A 17,948-nucleotide genomic window follows, 5' to 3' on the forward strand; every position below is an offset into this window, starting at 1 on the left:
TTAAAAGCAGTTTTGGTAAATGTGAATTCTTTTTGGAAAAGGTGAAAATGAAGGTGTGAGATCTAAAAAGCATCCCATACAAAGAATGGTTGACAGTCTTATGGGTGGTTAATCTGTGGAAGTTAGGGCTGGTGAAGAGGGCATGGCAAATCTTTGTCAAATTGTTGAAGGCCCATCTCTTGGACAAAAGGGTAGATTTTTTGTGGAGGGGAGACCTGGGACTAGTGATTAGAAGAGTTTTCCATTAAATATAAGGCAGAAGCTTATCAATAATAGAGCTATTCATCTGTGGAGTCAATGCTTTACAAAAGAGTCATCTTCTGATAACTAATACTGAAGCAAAGGTGGCACTACCATCAGAGCACAGGGTGGACTTCTTGAGTGAGGAGGGGGGATTGAATTAAGGTTTCTCACAAATCCACTATTTTTTAAAAACTTAACGTGGATTTTTTTTGACACTGGAAGCAACACGTGTTGCTGCACACACGAAGTAGCTGAAGTCCATCAAATTGTCAGGCATTCAGTCATGTGTAGAGCATTATTAGTTTTAGTCATTGTCAAACTTACAATTCCCTTTCTTTTTCAGGGATATCATGATAACACATTTTGAACCGTCAATCTCCTTTGAGGGCCTTTGCAATGAGGTTCGAGACATGTGTTCTTTTGACAATGAACAGCTTTTCACCATGAAATGGATAGATGAAGAAGGTGAGTGGTAAAGAGTGGACTGCTGTGTAAGTGTTCAATTTAAGATACTATTTTGTCATTTGTTTTTAAAATTTAATAAAAATCCTAATTAAGAGAGGAAAGGTATATTAGAAACTTGATGCCATTCTTATTTTTCTTCAAGTATTTAAATTGAAAGAGTACAATCTTTGTTTCGCCCTTTCTACCCTAAAACAGAGTGAAATTAACATGACTTTTTCCCCAGCACTAGTAACCATCTCATTTTTTAAAGATATTTTTTAAAGTTTCTCTAAAGTAACCTATGTTCACTATTTTGGGGGCAAAAAGTAGTACAGAACTTAAAAAGAAGTCTTTTGTTTGCTCTTTCTCTTCTCTTTCACCAATCCCAGTCATAAGAGGAAACCACTGGTAACAGCTTATATAGTCTAGATGTTTTCAATACATATACAAACATTCTTACTTCCAATGTTATTTATGACAAGCACAGAAAAGAATTATATACAAACTGTTAAGCAATATATTCCTTTTACATTGTATATTGGACATTTTTTCATTTCAGGGTGTATCAATTTGCGTCATTACCTTTTTTTAACACTGCATAGTATTCCATAGTGTAGATATTTCATGATTGATTGATTGATTTATGTAATCCCTTATTGATGTACATTTGGATTATCTCCAGTTTTTCACTACTATGAGCAGAATATAATGAACATTTTTATATGTAATCTTGTGCTATTGTACGGGACTCTGTTGAGCAAATTCACAGAACGTGCACATCATTAATTTGGTAGCTAGTGACAATTTGCTGTCAAAAAAAGCTAAACCAACTTATGGTACAACTACATTGAATGAGACCATCTCTTCACTTTTGCCCTCACCATCCTCAGGGGTTACGAGTCCTTGACACTTTTTGAAATCTAATGAGTGAAATGCTAGCTTGGTATTTTTTATATTTTGTATCATTTAAGAAAAAGACTGCGTATCTTTATTTATTCAACCACTTTTTGACCTATCACCAGGTTAGTTTACATATTTTTAATTATAAATGGTGTAGGTGTCTCACATTATGTCGTTAGCCTGAAAATGAGGCCATTAAAGCTAAGTGCATAAAACATAGTTGGCATCAGTAACTGCAGCTCATCATGAACTGGTGTTGTTTTCCTTTTAATCCTGTTTTGATCATTTCATGCTATTTATTTGCCATTTAAGGTTTTTGCAATCAGTGGTATTCCAACTAGAGTGCACATAGGAGTCACTAGATAATTCATTTTATTAAAAGAAATTGGTTTAGAGACATTCCACTAACAAATGTTATAGTACTGTTGTACTTTGTATTATCTTTGCCTGGAGAGTCCTGTTCCCAGAGTGTCACATGGCTGTCTCTTTCTTGTCATTCAGGTGTTAACTGAAACGTCACGTCCTCCAAAGCTTCCACCCCATTCACTTTGTATCTTACTTGCCCGGTAGAATGTAAGCTCCTTGAGAGCAGAGGTCTTGTCTTTCACCAGGGACCTCCAGTGCTTGAAGCAGTAATACTCAATACTAGTATGCACAAAAAGACTGAATTGTACAGAAGGCTAGTAGCAAGCCTTTCCACGTGTAGTTTTTATTTTATGTCTGTTATTGAAGATTTAAGTATTGGCAGTTGTGTTTTATTCTGTTTTTTCTTAACAATAGCATATTTTAATTAACGATTCACATAATAAATTAAATTAATTATCTGATGAAACAGTCATATCTTTTTATAATGTAATTCGTAGTTCTTTCCCTTTAAATAGCTATTAAGTGTCCTAATTTTCCCGGCGAAAACAAAACTGTAGCCTTTGCCTCATTTAAGTAAAATGTTAAACTTTCCATTAAAGTCTGTTGATTCCCATGTGATACTTCTTACCTTGGTTAATTCTGATACCAGTCTTTTCTTAAATTTAGACACCAGTAATTATTTTTAAGTTCCTTACAATTATTTTTTTCAGTTGTAATTTTGTCACCTTTATTTTTAGCCATATAGACATTAAGGCATGCTTATCTGGAGAAAAAATTTTCTCTAGAATCGGAAGACAACTATAATTTCAATTCTCTGGTTTATGAGAAACACTATTCTAGAAGCTAAACATGTAATTGTGGGATTTTTATATTAAAGCAAATAAGGATCATAAGCTTACTTCATTCCTTTAAACAGATTTCTTGACCACCGCCCTTTTTCTTGTGTTCAAAACCAGTTCTACTGATTTATTTTGATGTACATGTGGAAAAACTGGTTTGCTTAATGTAACTAAAGATTTTAGAATGAATAGTAATTTTGTAGCAATCATATTCCCCTATTTACAACCTAATAGTAGTTTCTGAAATTTCTGTTTTACAAATTTCTAATTTTTTCGGGGTCTGATTACCTGGTTTAGATTTAACCATGTTCCTTTTCTGTCATTTCTCACTCTTCTACTATAAAGTAGCCTTTGGATCTTTTGTTTCTTATTAAAGTTTTTATTAAGAATAGTACATGGTTTTTACAAAAATAATTGATTTTATTTGAAAGAAAAAATATCTCTGGGAATCCTCAGATCCCCAGAAATAGCTGCTATAAACAAACTGATGATGTCTTTTTCTATACAACTAGAAGGACAGGGTAACAGTTTTTTTCTTAAAAATAGATTGATGTTGTACAGGCTGTTATTTAATCTGCTTTTTCACTTAACGTCTTGTGGACATTTTTCTACATCAGTGTATGTAGATTTGTCTTGTTCCTTTTATATGTTTCGTGGTGTCATGTAAAATGGTTGTACCCTAATTTATTTAACAAATTCTCTTTTGATGGATATTTGGATTATTTGCAGTTTATCAGAAATATTGATGCAGAGAATACCTTTGTGTGTGTATTTTTTTGGCCATCTGTGCTGTATTATCTGGAAGGTAAATTCCCTGAAATGAAATGTATCTGATGATAGGTGGTACTACATTGACCTCCAAGAATATTGTATCTTTTGTTATATTTTCACCAATAGCACATGTGAATTAATTTTTTTTTACACTCTGTAAAAGTCTGAGAGAAAACATTGAAAGTGTATGTAATTTGCAGATAGTGGGAGAAGGTGTTATTTAGATATAGTTCTTTAATTCATGTCCTGTTGGTTTCAATAAGTGAGATTCATGGAAATTTAAGGTGACCATAAGCATTCTTTGACATAAAGAGTATGGAGTGTTTCTGAATTCTGGGAGGTTAAACTCCTTCCTGACTTGCGTTATAAAATCTTATATGTTATAGGGGGGCAAATTGAGTCCCAATATGTGACAAAGCCATACGTAGGATGGTAAGAAACATACTTCTCTTGTGTGGTCTTTTCCAAAGATCTGTAGTCTGATGTAATTTTAGTTGGTGTGTTAAGAACTAAAATAGCCAATCATTCTTCATACTTTTTCTTTATCCCCCCAACACTATGTACTAACCATGGTAATCATGTCAGAAAAAACAGAAGGGGAAAACTTTTTGACTGAATGTATGTGTATTCAGCATTATTTCAGTTGCTTAGATAGCAGCATTATGGCTCCAAACCTGAAAATTTAAAAATGAAAATCAACATCAATAAGAAAAAAAAAATCTAAGTACCTTTGAGCAGTTCTCATTTTATAACTGGTATTTTTCTTCTGCTTGGAGAACTTCCTTTAACATGTCTTGTGGTGGAGGTTTGCTGGTGATGATTTCTTTCAGCTTTTTCATGTCTTTATTTCACCTTTTTTTAAAAATGGCTTTATTGAGGTATAATTGACATACAACAAATGATACATATTAAAAGTATACACTTTGATGAGTTTTGACAACTAGGGAAGCATCTCCACAAGCAAGATAGAGAACATATCCGTTACTTCCAAAGTTTCCTTGTGCTTTGTAATTCCCTCCATCCCAGGCAACTACTGATTTGCTGTCACTGTAGATTAGTTTGCCTTTTCTAGAGTTTTATAGGAATGGAATCATATAGCATGTTCTCTTTCTCTCTCTCTCTCTGTTTGGTCTTGCTTTTATTCATCATAATTATTGATATATGGGTCGTGTGTATTGGTTTATTTCTTTTTATTGTTGAGTGGTATTTCATTGTGGATATACCACAGTTTGTTAATCATTTATCTGTCGATGGACACTGAGGTTGTTTCCAGTTTGGGGCTATTACAAATAAAAGTGCTGTGGTATTCACGTACAAGTCTTTGTATGGATATATGTATAAGGGGTGCCATTTCAGGGGTGCCAAAGGTATACACATTTTAAGAGATGTTGTCTTAAAATGTGTATTCATTTTTTTGTCACCCTCTGTATTATAGAAGTAGAATATATAGCATATGCTTGGGGTTTTTTAAAATATAAAATAGGAAAAGAAAAATTTGGAAAAGATGAGGTGGGGTGCAACACCCAAGGCACATTCTCAGGCAGATGGTTTTTAGGAAGGAGTTTATATGGAAGTTAAGGATCTGGAAATTGATACTTTTGAAAAACTCTCCATATGTGGTAGTCCCTGGAAAGTCTTTCTGCACTCCCAGACACAGAGTACCCCATGTAGAAGACAACTGATTTAGAGAAGTCCCCAAGCACTTCTCTGAGTTCTGACCTCTGCCCTTCCGCTGTGCTGCAGACATTCTGCCTAGTCATTCCTGGCCACTACTGTTTATACACCAGGCTGTGTAGATGCCTGAGAGGCAACAGGATCAGACTGGGGCCCACCTGGGAGAAACACCTTGCAGTGGTGTGGTGGGGTGGGTTGAGAGGTGAGGCAAGAGCCGCCATAGGAGCCTGATGGGACACCAGGGCTCCCAGGTTCCAGCTTACGCTCAGGTTTCTGGGAAGGTCCTCACTGGCCTGACTATCTCCCAATGACTATATCTGCATTGTATCCCTTCCCTCTCTAAGAGGCAACTATCGTCATAGGGTAAGTTTATAATCCAAACTATTCTCTCACTCCCATGCTTCCATCCCCAGCCAACCACTGATCTGCTTTCTGTCATTATTCCATGTGTTTAAATGACAACGTGTGGTGTTTTTATGTGCTTTTAAATTCATATAACTGGCATTATTCACATAATTCTGAAAGTTCCTTTTTTTCACTGGGGATTATGTCTTGAGTTCTATTCATGTGGAATAAGAACTACTATACTCCCTTTAATATTTTTTTGTTGTGGTGGTAACATGCTTACGAGGAAGTAGAATCATGCTCATACGGTATTTGCCCTTTTGTGACTGGCTTATTTCTTTTAGCATAATGGCTTTAAGGGCCATCCACGTTGTAGCATGTATCAGAATTTACTTTTGAAGGCTGAATAATATTCCTTTGTGTGTAGATACTGCATTTTGTTTATCCATTTATCTGTCGATGGATGCTTGGGTTGCTTCTATGTTTTGGCTATTGTGAATAATGGTGCCATGAACAGGGGTGTACAAATATCTGTTGGAATCTCTGCTTTCAATTCTTTTGGATATATATGCAGAAGTGGACTTGCTGATCATATAGAAATTCTATTTTTACATTCCCACCAACAGTGCACTAGAGTTCCAATTTCTCAACGTCTTCACCGACACTTATTTTCTTTTTTTTCAATAATAGCCATCCTTATAGGTGTGAAGTGGTATTTCATTGATTTGCATTTTCCTAATGATTAGTGATATTGAGCATCTTTTCATGTGCTTACTGGCCCTTTTCATATCTTTGGAGAAGAAATGTCCTTTGCTCTTTATTTAATATTTTTGTCATCATTTTTGATGAGTTGTAGAAATTCTTTATGTATTCCGGCTATTAATCCCTTATCAGATACATGATTTGCAAATATGTTCTCCCGTGGGTTGTCTTTTCACTGTGTTGATAGTGTCCTTTGATGTACAGAAGTTTTTGATTTTGACACGTACTAATTTATCAATTTTTTTCTTCCCTGTGCTTTTGGTGTCATCTCCAGGAAATCATGGCCAAATCCAATGTCCTGAAGCTTTTTCCCTATGTTTGCTTCCAGGAGTTTCATAGTTTTTGCTCTTGCATTTAGGTCTTTGATCTGTTTTGAGTTAATTTGTGCTTAGGGTATAAGATAAAGGTTTAATTTCATTCTTTTGCATATGGTTATGTTTGGATATTTTATAGTGAATTTTTATTAGTTTTTATAGGTTTATGTAATGATATTGTAATTATGTTAAGGAACTTTTGTCTAGAGTTACAGGGATATGCTCACAATGATCTGGTGGAGGGAAATCAGTGAGTGGGGATGCAGGTGATACAGGATGTGGTAACATGTTTGAAAACTCCCAAAATAAAAAAAGGAAGAATTGGTAAGCCAGGAAAAATGGTGTTTTAGAAACGCAGACACAGTTTCTATAATCAGTGGGCAACTTTGTTACATGCTACGAAGAAGTCAACTAGACTAAAGCAGAAAAGATGCCACTGATTTCAGCAGCTGTTTTAGCTGAGTATTTGGACTAAAACCTGATAGCAGAATTTTGAGAAATACATGGAAGATAGGAATATGGAGAAAGCAGGGTGGGATCACTTTTGATATTAAAAAAGTTATTTCTAATAAGTCTAAAAGATTATAAACTTGTGATTTAAAAAGTACAGAAGTATGAAGTGAAAAATCAAGGACCCTCTGTCCCTTTTTCTTTCTCTTCTCACTCGCTCCTTCCAGGTTGAGTCTACAATTTACTCTTGAGATATGTGGCTACTGAATGAATACAATGACCACTTGAGCAGGAGAGAGATTTTTGAGAGAGAAACTCAACCATGCCTTTGCCTGAGATGAGCTAGTGGAAGGAAAGCAAAAATGAAAATGAAACTGAGGACTCATGGAATAATAGAAGATAGAGAAGATAGAAGGAAGCAGGGATTCAGTGGCCAAGTTGGAGAAAAGAACAGAGGCACTCATTTCTCTGAGACAACAGGAAAGGAGATGACTTCATTTTTCTCAAATAGTAGACCAAGTTCTTTGTGGAGAGTGGTTGAGGTTTGAACAAGGTTGATGGCATGTAGTGTGTGGTAACATTTGGTGTAACCACAGGAATGAGCAAAAGAATGGAGTTGTGGAGGCCCCAGCTCAGGCCCAGCTATGTTCAGAATAACTTTCACTGAGGAATGCCATCCTCCCGAGAGATGTGTCATCTCACTGATTGCCAAGGATGACTCAGTGCTTTGGCTGGTTGACTAAGCGAGGGGTTTCTTCCTGTCTCTCTCTGTGTAAGTTCACTAAACTATACACTTATACTGAAAAGAAGCTCAAATAGGACTTGCTCTTCAGTCCAGAGTACTTTATTAGCCATGCTTCCTTTCCGTGAGTCTCTTGAGCAGGCTCTCAGGTGAAGGGAGAATTTGACAAAATGGTTACATGGAGACCTCTAACAGACTATATTGTGGCAATGGAACTACTTTCACTTGCTCTGTTAAAGAAACAGGTAACAGAAAGCTTGTCCCTGGCCATTAGTCAAACTGCAGTGGCAGTCGAAAATGTGGTCAATGGTAGATTCTGTTTGCTATATTTTTAATATATACATTATTGAGAATTATGGTTTTATATGTGTAAAATTTAGTACCTGTAAACCCCATAATATTTTGTAGAAATAGAAATGGAAATTATATTACCTACTTTAGAAAATAGAGTTGTCTAAATAAATATCTCAAGATTTGTTTTTGTCAGATATTTCTCTATGTGTATATGTATGTAATTTTTTTCTCAAGCTTTTATGTAATGGAAATTGTTTACTAACCATCACATTTAGAGGATTTTAAAAGTGAGCTTTACTTTTATATTTTGTAGGAGACCCGTGTACAGTATCATCTCAGTTGGAGTTAGAAGAAGCCTTTAGGCTTTATGAGCTAAACAAGGATTCTGAACTCTTGATTCATGGTAAAGGAGCAGTCATTTATTATTTTTTGAAGTAACCCTATACTCTTGACCATTGTAAAATATAATCCTGATGTCATTTTCTTAATTTCTATCCCTCATCACTATGTAATTGTCCTTACTCAGTAGTTTTTCAATTGCTAGAGAAGATAAACTCAATCAGCTTCTTACAATCTTGGGAAATTTGTTACTTGCATATGCCTTCTTGGATATTAAATTGTGATCATCGCTCAGTGTTTCACAGCAGAGTTTAGGATAGAATTTCAGAATCGAAAGCCTAGTTGAACCTAAGTCATCCTCATGCAGTTTTCCAATGTATGCAAATAATGATCTCCAAAGGTAAGGTACCTTAAATGTACTTTCTTTTGTTGAAGGGGTAACAGTGAAACTATTTACATAATTATTATAGACATTTGTGTGTTAAAGGTCCACAAGCCTGAGAGGTGGACAATAGTACAGAAGGAAAAAACCTAAACTCAGCCATCATGTAACTTGCACAGTGTAGATCTGGGTTGTAAATTTAGGTATTCCGATTTAATCTGTGTTCTTTTCATTTTACCACGCTGCCCCTCAAATTTTTATGCCTTGTAGAACCCACTTAATGTATTGCATTTAATTGCAGTACTTTGGCAATATTTTATGTAACATTTCTGAAAGCTTTATGAGACCAGACCTAGGGAACTCTTTAAAACTTGAAACAGATATAAATATTCCCTAAGTATAATGAATCATTTCAAGACCTCGTTATAATTCCCTGTACTTTTCTATACAGTGTGTTTTTTAAAAAAACAACAATTTCATCTTTTTCTACCTTTACAATTTGATGTAGTGACTTCCAAGGGATCAGTAATCCTAGCAGAACTTTACAAGTCTTCCATTTTTGGGGTCATCTCTTTTTAGAATAAAACTACAATGAATGTTTAAAGAAATGACTGCTCTGTAGTAGTACTAAACCGTTTCTTTTAAGTTTTATTGCTTTTTGTACCTATATCGCAGTTCTGTTTTCAAAAGTTAGCTTATATTTCAACTTTCAAAAATATATTAAGAACTGTGCTTCCCATGCTCTGTGCTCTTTTAGACCATGTCCTTTTGTACATCACAGACTACAGATAATTGACAAGATATTCATAAACATACTATCTCTTTATAAAAATGGTCTGAATTCGCTTGTTTATAAATATATAGTTCCTAAGATAAAACTTACATTTTGGAATTGGGTACTGTTTCTGGTGTTAATTTATTCCTAAGTTTAGTATACATCTTTTAAAAACTATAATGGTATATGTTCATATTTGTATACATTTTTATAATTTAATTCTTCATTGCAATAAACTTGTCACTACAACAAGGATTTAAGTAAATAGTACCAATGACTTCTCTAAAGACAATAAAAGACATAATGGGCTAGAATGAGTAATTTGAGCCTCTAATGACTTATTTATGTTCACATTCATAAAAATTCCTTTAGATAGCCTTGGTAAAATGGATCTCTTTAAAAAATAATACTGATCATATCGTATGCTAAGTATCTTGTGTCAAGAGAGGGTGGGGTTGAAATTTGGGTCAATTTTTGTGATATTTGAGTTTAAAATTCTATTTAATTTGCATGTTTTAAATATGCTATATTAATTTTAGTTTATTTCTTTTTAGTATTTCCTTGTGTACCAGAACGTCCTGGAATGCCCTGCCCAGGAGAAGATAGTGAGTGTTTATATACTTGATACTTTTTAATAAAGTTATTTATCATATAATGGCACAAGTGAAAGGAAATAAGAAATGGAACTTTTAATTCATTTGATTTCTTTTCCATGTTTTATTCTAAGTTAGAACATGTTAGCAACTGCCTAAACTCTACTTTTGCCAGATCAAAATCAGGCAGTTCTTATTTACAACGTACTGACATAATTGTCTATTATGTATTTTAAAGGAAAATTAAGTTAATTTTAAGTCATGTGTCTTTCTGGTTTTTAATTTTGGAAATTTTCAAACCTAAGGAGAAGTTGAAACAACATTGAAAACAAAGATACCCATATATCCTTTGCCTAGATTCACCAATTTTTAGTATTTTGTTTGCTTTCACTCTATATCTGAATGTGTGCACTCATCTGCATGCATGTGTATACATAACAAACACACTTGTTTTATTTTTATTTTATTTTTTTTGCTGTGCTGTTTGAGGGAAAGTAACTGTCATGACACTTCACCTCTAAATACTTCAGTGCGCGTCCTTAGGAATTGTTACGGGTTTTTCTTTTGACTGTCTATGTAAGCTAGTGGTTACCATTAATGAATGAACTGAAAGAGTCAAACAGCTGTTTGGTTTGATGTAATTTAAATATGAAACTTATGCATGATCATAAATTACTGCTTTTGATATATGGTACAATAGTTGTGGATAGTAAGCAAATCATTTTCATTTGTAGCTTCTGCGCATATCCATGATGTTGGAAGGAATTGTGGTAAATGTTGTGCTTTGAATTAAGTGAAAGAGTTCTACACTTTTAATTCTGTGATTCTTCACACACCTTGGCGAAAAGGAAAAATTAAAGAACTGTGGGTTTGTCTACAGAGTTGAATGGGGGCCATGTACTATATAGGAAGATGGGGAAATACAAGGAATAGGAGAACTCTGAAGCAGTAGTGAAAACTTTAGGTTTGGATTCAGCGAGGAATATTTTGCTGGCATTCCAATGGCAGATGGATTAAAGTCAGTGTAGGCTGCCTTCACAGAGCTGTTGGAGAAGCAGCTATTCTCTCTTCAGCCAAGTCAGAATTTTGAAAGACTTGCCATTGTAGCAGATTTTGGCTCAAGTCCCGTCTCCAAATCTGTCATGAGTCTGTAGCACACTTCCCAGGTAAACTATTATTTCCTAATTTTTCACTATATTGCATGCTCACTTTCCCTCTATAAAAATTGCTGGTGGAGATTTCTTTCCCCAGTATGATAAATATTACTAAACTAGAGCATGGAAGAAAATTAATAACCATGAATGTGGTCTTGGCTCTTTTAAGTCCTAGGCAACATTAACATGTTTAAATTTAAGATACATCAAGTTATAGTTCATGAAAGCTTCTGAAATAGGGTGTTCTTTTAGGTTAACAGTAACTTTCTGCTTTGGTCACTCCTAACAGAATAAATAATTAAAAATAAAAGCATCTATATTTAGTTCTGTATTATACTATCTTAAGATTTATAATTTAGAGCATTTCAACTGGTCTTTTCGATTTTAATTTTGAGCAGCAAACCCAGTGCTACATTTGCTTTAAAATGAGTTTAGAAACCTTTAGAAACCAAAATTACACAGGTAGTCTACAATTAATTTTTGTGGAACCTCTTAATTTGTTTAGGAAAAGTATTAATATAAAAATGATTAGATGTAAGATTGTTGGGGAAGAGAATATTCTTGTGGTTACCAAATGTCCCTTAGACATTTGTAAAAGTATTTACAAAAAGGAAAATGTACCTTTACAATGAAGAAAACTAGCAATCACTGCCTTTAACAGAGTAAACACCAGTAGTGGGAGTCACCAATCTGACATTTATGTATCTCTAGATGTGATGCAATAAGAAATACGCATCATCTATATATTATTTTTGCCAAAGTGCTTAATACTGACTAATGAGGAACAGACCAATCCAGAATGTAGAACATAAAACAACTGCCTACATTCTTCTTTTTTTTTAAGTTGCTTTTTAAAAAAATAAACAACAAGTAAGGCAGAGTGAATGTTTTAGCATACCTTAAAGAGACAAAAAAGGTTTAGCCCCAAAATACAATGCCTGAATCTTGATTGGATCCTCTGGAGAAAAAGAAAACTATGAAAGACACTTTGAAAGCAAAAATGGAAATTTGCATATGAACTGTATATTAGGTAATACTGAATTAATGTTAATTGTCTAAGACATGGTAATGGTATTGTGCTTATGTAAAATTAATGGGAATGTCTTTAATCTCAGGCAATGGATACCTAGGTATTTAAGGGTGAAGTGTTATACTGTCTGCAACTTACCTTTATTTTTATTTTTTTTGCCACTTTCAACTCTGATCTAGTTTAGTCTCAATTTAAAAGATCAATGATTGGACCCATATTTTTCCGTCATTTTTATCACTGTTATTATTAAGTTAATGTTTCAAAATACATTCTGTATCAGACATTATTTTAGCATTTAATCCTCTCCCCAAGTTGAAGAGGTCTGGAGTAGTGGCTGTTGCAGCAATATTCATATTATGCAAAATGTCTGCAACTTACTTTTAAATGATTCAGAAAAAAAGTGTATGTGTAAAAAGAGGGGACAGCAAAAATGTGGCAAAATGTTAGTAATTGATAAATCTTGGTAAAGGATGCAGCTGTTCTATTCTTTCAACTTTGCTGTGGGCTTAAAAATTTTCCAAAATTAAAAGTTGGGGGGAAATGAAAATAATAGTTACTCAAACATTTATACTCCATGGGCTTTATTTTTACCTAGTCCCTTGATGATTGTTTTATTTTTTTACTTTCAGGTTTTTATCAGGATGGTTTTTTTCTTGCAATGAATATCATGAAAACAGCCACAGACTTAATGATAATAAAGTGACTTTTATTCACACATGCTCTTTTTTTTAACTTTTAATCTCTCTTCAGAATCCATCTACCGCAGAGGTGCACGCCGCTGGAGAAAGCTTTATTGTGCAAATGGCCACACTTTTCAAGCCAAACGTTTCAACAGGGTAAACCTTGATTTGTTGAATGTTGATAATATGAGACCTCTATTTTGTTCCTCTCAACTATGAAGAAAGGGTAGTCTTGTTATTCCCTTTTAAAGGAGTAAGTAGGGTTACCTAACATTCCCAGTTACCTGTTTTCTTGAGGTAATTTTTAATAGCGTTTCCTTTCACTCTTAAAAATGTTCCGATTGCATTCATTATATGGTTGCCCTAGCTATAAGAAAGTTGGATTTTTTAATATCATTCAAGACAAAAAAATAAATGCAGTCCTAGAAACTTGGAATAAAAAAGAACTTAATTCAATTAAGAATGACTTGAGTAAAAATCAATTTAAATGGAGAAACATTACAAATATTCCTTTTTAAAGTGAGTACAATACAATATACAGATAATGTATTATTGAAGACAGCCAGAAAATAAGCTAGGTTTATTTTGCAAACCACTTAATATTGTAATTTTAATTTTTCACTGTTTAGAAAATAATTGCAAACACTTATCTAGCTTATACTGTGTACCAGGCACCTTTCCAAATATTTGACATATTGATTCATTTAATTCTTACACCAACCTTGTGAGATAGGTACAACCTGTTTCCGTTTTATAGATGAAGAAACTGAGGTGCAGGGCAGAGAAGTAGCTTGCCCAAGGTGACACAGCTAGTAAGTGACAGAGTCAAGGTTTGAAGCAGTCTTTATCCAGAAGTTCATGTTTTTGATTACTCTTGATAACTATAAATTCATGGAACCATTTCCATTCTAAAACTAGTACCATATTTTGAATTCATTAATGTAAATGGAAGCCACCACCCGAGGTTCCTAAACTCTTGTTCCCAATAGTACTGATACTTAAAAAGCTTTGAAATGAAATGTCACTTCAGATATTGCTCTTTAAGAGAGCAGGGCTTTGGTTTGACCTCTGAACAGTCTGGAAGGTTCATTTTTGCTTAGGAATCCTTATACAACTTTTTCTGACATTTTTCAAATTTAATTCACTTTTCCTATTTTTATTACTCTCAACCTAATTATGTGAAGACTGAAAGTTCTTGGATTTATCACAGAAAACAACATGGTTGTAAATTTCACTGTCCCTTTAAAATATGTCCTCTTTTCTGTTAATTTTTGTCTGATTCTCATAGCCTTGGAAAAGTTATGTATGATGAAAAAAATTGAGTTAGAGAAGAAAGCCACTTGTAATGTAGGAGTCAACTGTTGGGAAATGAGTATGACCTTTTTTGTTGTTGTTACTCAATTCTGTTCAATTACTCTTTCCAGCGTGCCCACTGTGCCATCTGCACTGACCGAATCTGGGGACTTGGGCGCCAGGGATATAAGTGTATCAACTGCAAACTCCTAGTTCATAAGAAGTGCCACAAACTCGTCACAATTGAATGTGGACGGCATTCTTTGCCACCGGTAAGACACACTTGTCTATTTGTTTTTAATAGAGGCTCTTTGATACTACTACTAGAACAGAGGGCTAAAATAGGGTGGTGGTAAAGAATCACAACAGCGTTGTTATAGGATGTGGGTAGGAATACGTTACAGTCCTGTTAACGTATTGTGAATTTTTGAATTATTACAAATTTGTTTGTATAGTTAACGCTTTTGTTCTACCTGCTACAAAATCCTCTGGTGTAAATTAGGAGGATGGAGGGAGAACCATTTAAGAGGTTGTTCTTCTCTTCTTTAAGCTAAACTCGGTTTGTAGCTCCCATTATTCTCACATCTACGTTAAGCTGAGATCCGGTAAGAGTCAGAGGCTTTTTAAAGTGTCGGATTACTGGGGACAGTTTACATTTAAAATTTTTATTTTTCACTTTTTATTTTAAATATGTAATCGAAACATGTTCATTATAGAAAAAATAGAGAATACAGATGAATAAAGAAAAATTAATAAAAATCCCCCACCAAATCTATCATCCAAAGGTAATTGTCATTTGTGTATATTCTTCCAGAACTTTTTCAGTGCAAGTTTATATGTATTTGGGAAAATTTTAAACACATATAAGAGAAGATGGAACAGTATAATGAGCTTCCATATACCAATAAGTAACCCTGCTCCAACAGTTATCAACTCATGACCAATTTTGTTTCATCTATACCCCCCACCCCCTACCCATTTAACGTGCCCTCACCCTGTATTATTTTGAAAGAAATCCCAGACATATTTCAGTATGTACCTCTAAATGGTAGGGACTCTAAGAAACAGATTCCTTATAGCTAATATCCATACAGGCAATGTTCAAAATTTCAGTTGTCTCATAAATGTTATGATTTTGTTTTTCCAGTTTTCGTTATGAATCAGGATCCCATGAAGTCCATATTGTTGATTTGTGTCTTAGATATTTTTTAATTTAAGATTCCTCCCCACCCTCCTTGCTCTCTTATTCTCTTTTTTCCCTTACAATTTAATTATAGAAGAAACTGCATTGTCATTTAAAGTGTTGCTGAATTTTTCTCTTTGTTTTTCCATGGTTATATCCTTTTTATTTTCTGTATATTGTAGTTGGATCTGGAAGTTTGATTGGATTCTGGTTTTTATTTTTTTGTGGGTTATTCTTGAGACTACTTCTTAGAAGACACATCAGTTTGGTTATGTCTCGTTCTTTTACATACTTTTTAACAAAAGTGAGATCATATATGTACTGTTTCCTAACCCATTTTTCTTACTCAACAATGTATTTTGGTCATCTTTCTATATCCAGCTATCTATATCCTTATCATTTTTTAGCATAATATTCTGTTACATGTCTATACCATAATTTTTTCAACGTAGTGCCCATAATTGAATGTTTGTTTTCTAAATTTTTCTGTAAAGAAAATCATAATGAACTTCCGTATATATATTGTATAAATAAATCGTATTATTTCCTTAAGGATCCAGAAGTAGTTGGTTAAAGAATATGCGTTTTTAAAAAGATCTGGATGGATCTTCCTAAATTGTGTTCTAGAATGATTATAGCATGTTTACTCATAGTAGTATCTTCTTTGGACATTATGAAAGTAGGTTGTTACTGGTAGCTCTTTGGTATTAGAATTATTTAGCTAGTTCATATAAGCTTAGAAATGGGTTTGTACTTAAAGAGGTGAAAATCCAATCTTAAGGAAAAACAGAAGGCCAAAAATTGTGAACATAATTTATCTAGGTTACTGTTGATATTCGTGAGTATTGTTAGGTGATGGATGACTTGTATGAGTTTATAAATTAGCAGAAAAGAGGAACACGGTTAACGGTTATATTTAGGATGGGTACTAAGACATTGAAGAGGCAGCCTTAAAATTATAATTGTATAATTAACACGTTGCGTACGGATCACGAGAATCTTAGCGAGGGATTTAAACCCCACCGTACGCAACGTGTTAATGCGCCTTCTCAAGTTTACCCTTTCTTGCTGGTATTCTAAACTTGGTTCCAAGATCAATGAATTAGTAACATTTTGGTTTGAATTAGCTTTATCCTGAGGTTTTAGACAGTTGGTTAAGTAAGTTTCTAGAAGGGATTTCTTTTTCTTTTTTGGGTCACTGACACCTTTGAGAAACTTCAGAGAAATGGGAAGTCCACAAAATTTTATATATAATTTCAAGAGGTTTATAGACATCTTGAAGTCTATTTCTGGACTTCAGCTAAAGTCAAATACTAGAGACTCTTGCCAGAGACTTAAAATGAGTATATGTAGCTCAAACGAAGAATAGATAGTATAGAAGAGAAAAAAATCACAGTTTAATTTGATTTATAATTGATGGTCTGAAATAAGTTTTGTGTTCTGTTATCTGTAAAATGTGACTAACATTACCTCATTCACAGGAATATTATATTGGTTTCATATAATAAAATTAGAAGTAAATGTAGTAATACAATTTTCACTTATTAAGTGTATTCTTTCAAATTTAAATTTTAATATGCTGTGTCTCATCACAATAACGTTGCTTCTGGATGTATAGAGGTATTGGGATTTAAAACGAATCCACTGAGTTACGGTTTCTTTGGAAATGTTTGTAGGAACCAATGATGCACATGGATCAGTCAGCCATGCACTCAGACCATGCACAGACAGGTAAGAATGTCACACACCGTCTTCATTACCAATAACAAAGTATCATGTTAAGACTTCTTTAGGTCATTCTTTCACCCAAGTTTAAAAACATTTATGCCCTTCCCAAATAAAAGTTAGGAAACCATATTTCGTAGTGATAATATCGTCACAGTACTTAACATATGTGTTTGGCATTTTAAAAAGACAACTATATAAACTACAACAAATGACTGTTTCCTCTAATTTAGATAATTTGTTTGGAGACCCCTTTAAATTCAGCAAACTTAGTTTTTTTCAGTAATGAAAACATACTGATTTTGCGGGCCATGTCAACTATGTTAAAGTGACCTGTTTTTATTAAATCTTTATTATCAGACTTAGAAAGTACATCTGTAAAAGATACAGAGATACAGTATAGAAAATTCAAAAAAAGAACTTGTGAGTTCAAGTGTTAAATAGAGACAAAGCATTAAGTATATATCTGGGAAATGTAAAGAGCAATTAAATGCGATAGAGCTGCCTGATCTGGGATGAATCGGGAAAGGCAAGGAGTTTTTCTGAAAGGACAGAATGCAGGCTCTTGGTCATGGAAGAAGCTGGTTATATGAAATGTAGACTTTTCTTTTTTTGCCTCAAATAACTTCAAGGAATAGAAGCCTAGAGTC

The 17,948-nt window shown here is 33.9% G+C and overlaps 1 protein-coding gene across 1 annotated transcript in view; it reads left to right on the plus strand.

Moving 5' to 3' along the window:
• The window catches only part of PRKCI (protein kinase C iota), a 55,473-nt gene that overhangs the window by 13,523 nt on the left and 24,002 nt on the right, over window positions 1-17,948 (plus strand). Inside the window, exons 2-7 of the mRNA XM_019735351.2 lie at window positions 587-708; window positions 8,458-8,547; window positions 10,195-10,245; window positions 13,168-13,253; window positions 14,522-14,662; window positions 17,250-17,304. Coding sequence (XP_019590910.1) covers window positions 587-708; window positions 8,458-8,547; window positions 10,195-10,245; window positions 13,168-13,253; window positions 14,522-14,662; window positions 17,250-17,304 — 545 coding nt within the window. The remainder of the gene's footprint in view (window positions 1-586; window positions 709-8,457; window positions 8,548-10,194; window positions 10,246-13,167; window positions 13,254-14,521; window positions 14,663-17,249; window positions 17,305-17,948) is intronic.

The sequence above is a fragment of the Rhinolophus sinicus genome, linkage group LG01 (genome assembly GCF_036562045.2).
Source record: "Rhinolophus sinicus isolate RSC01 linkage group LG01, ASM3656204v1, whole genome shotgun sequence".
In the NCBI taxonomy this organism is placed as follows: Eukaryota; Metazoa; Chordata; class Mammalia; order Chiroptera; family Rhinolophidae; genus Rhinolophus; species Rhinolophus sinicus.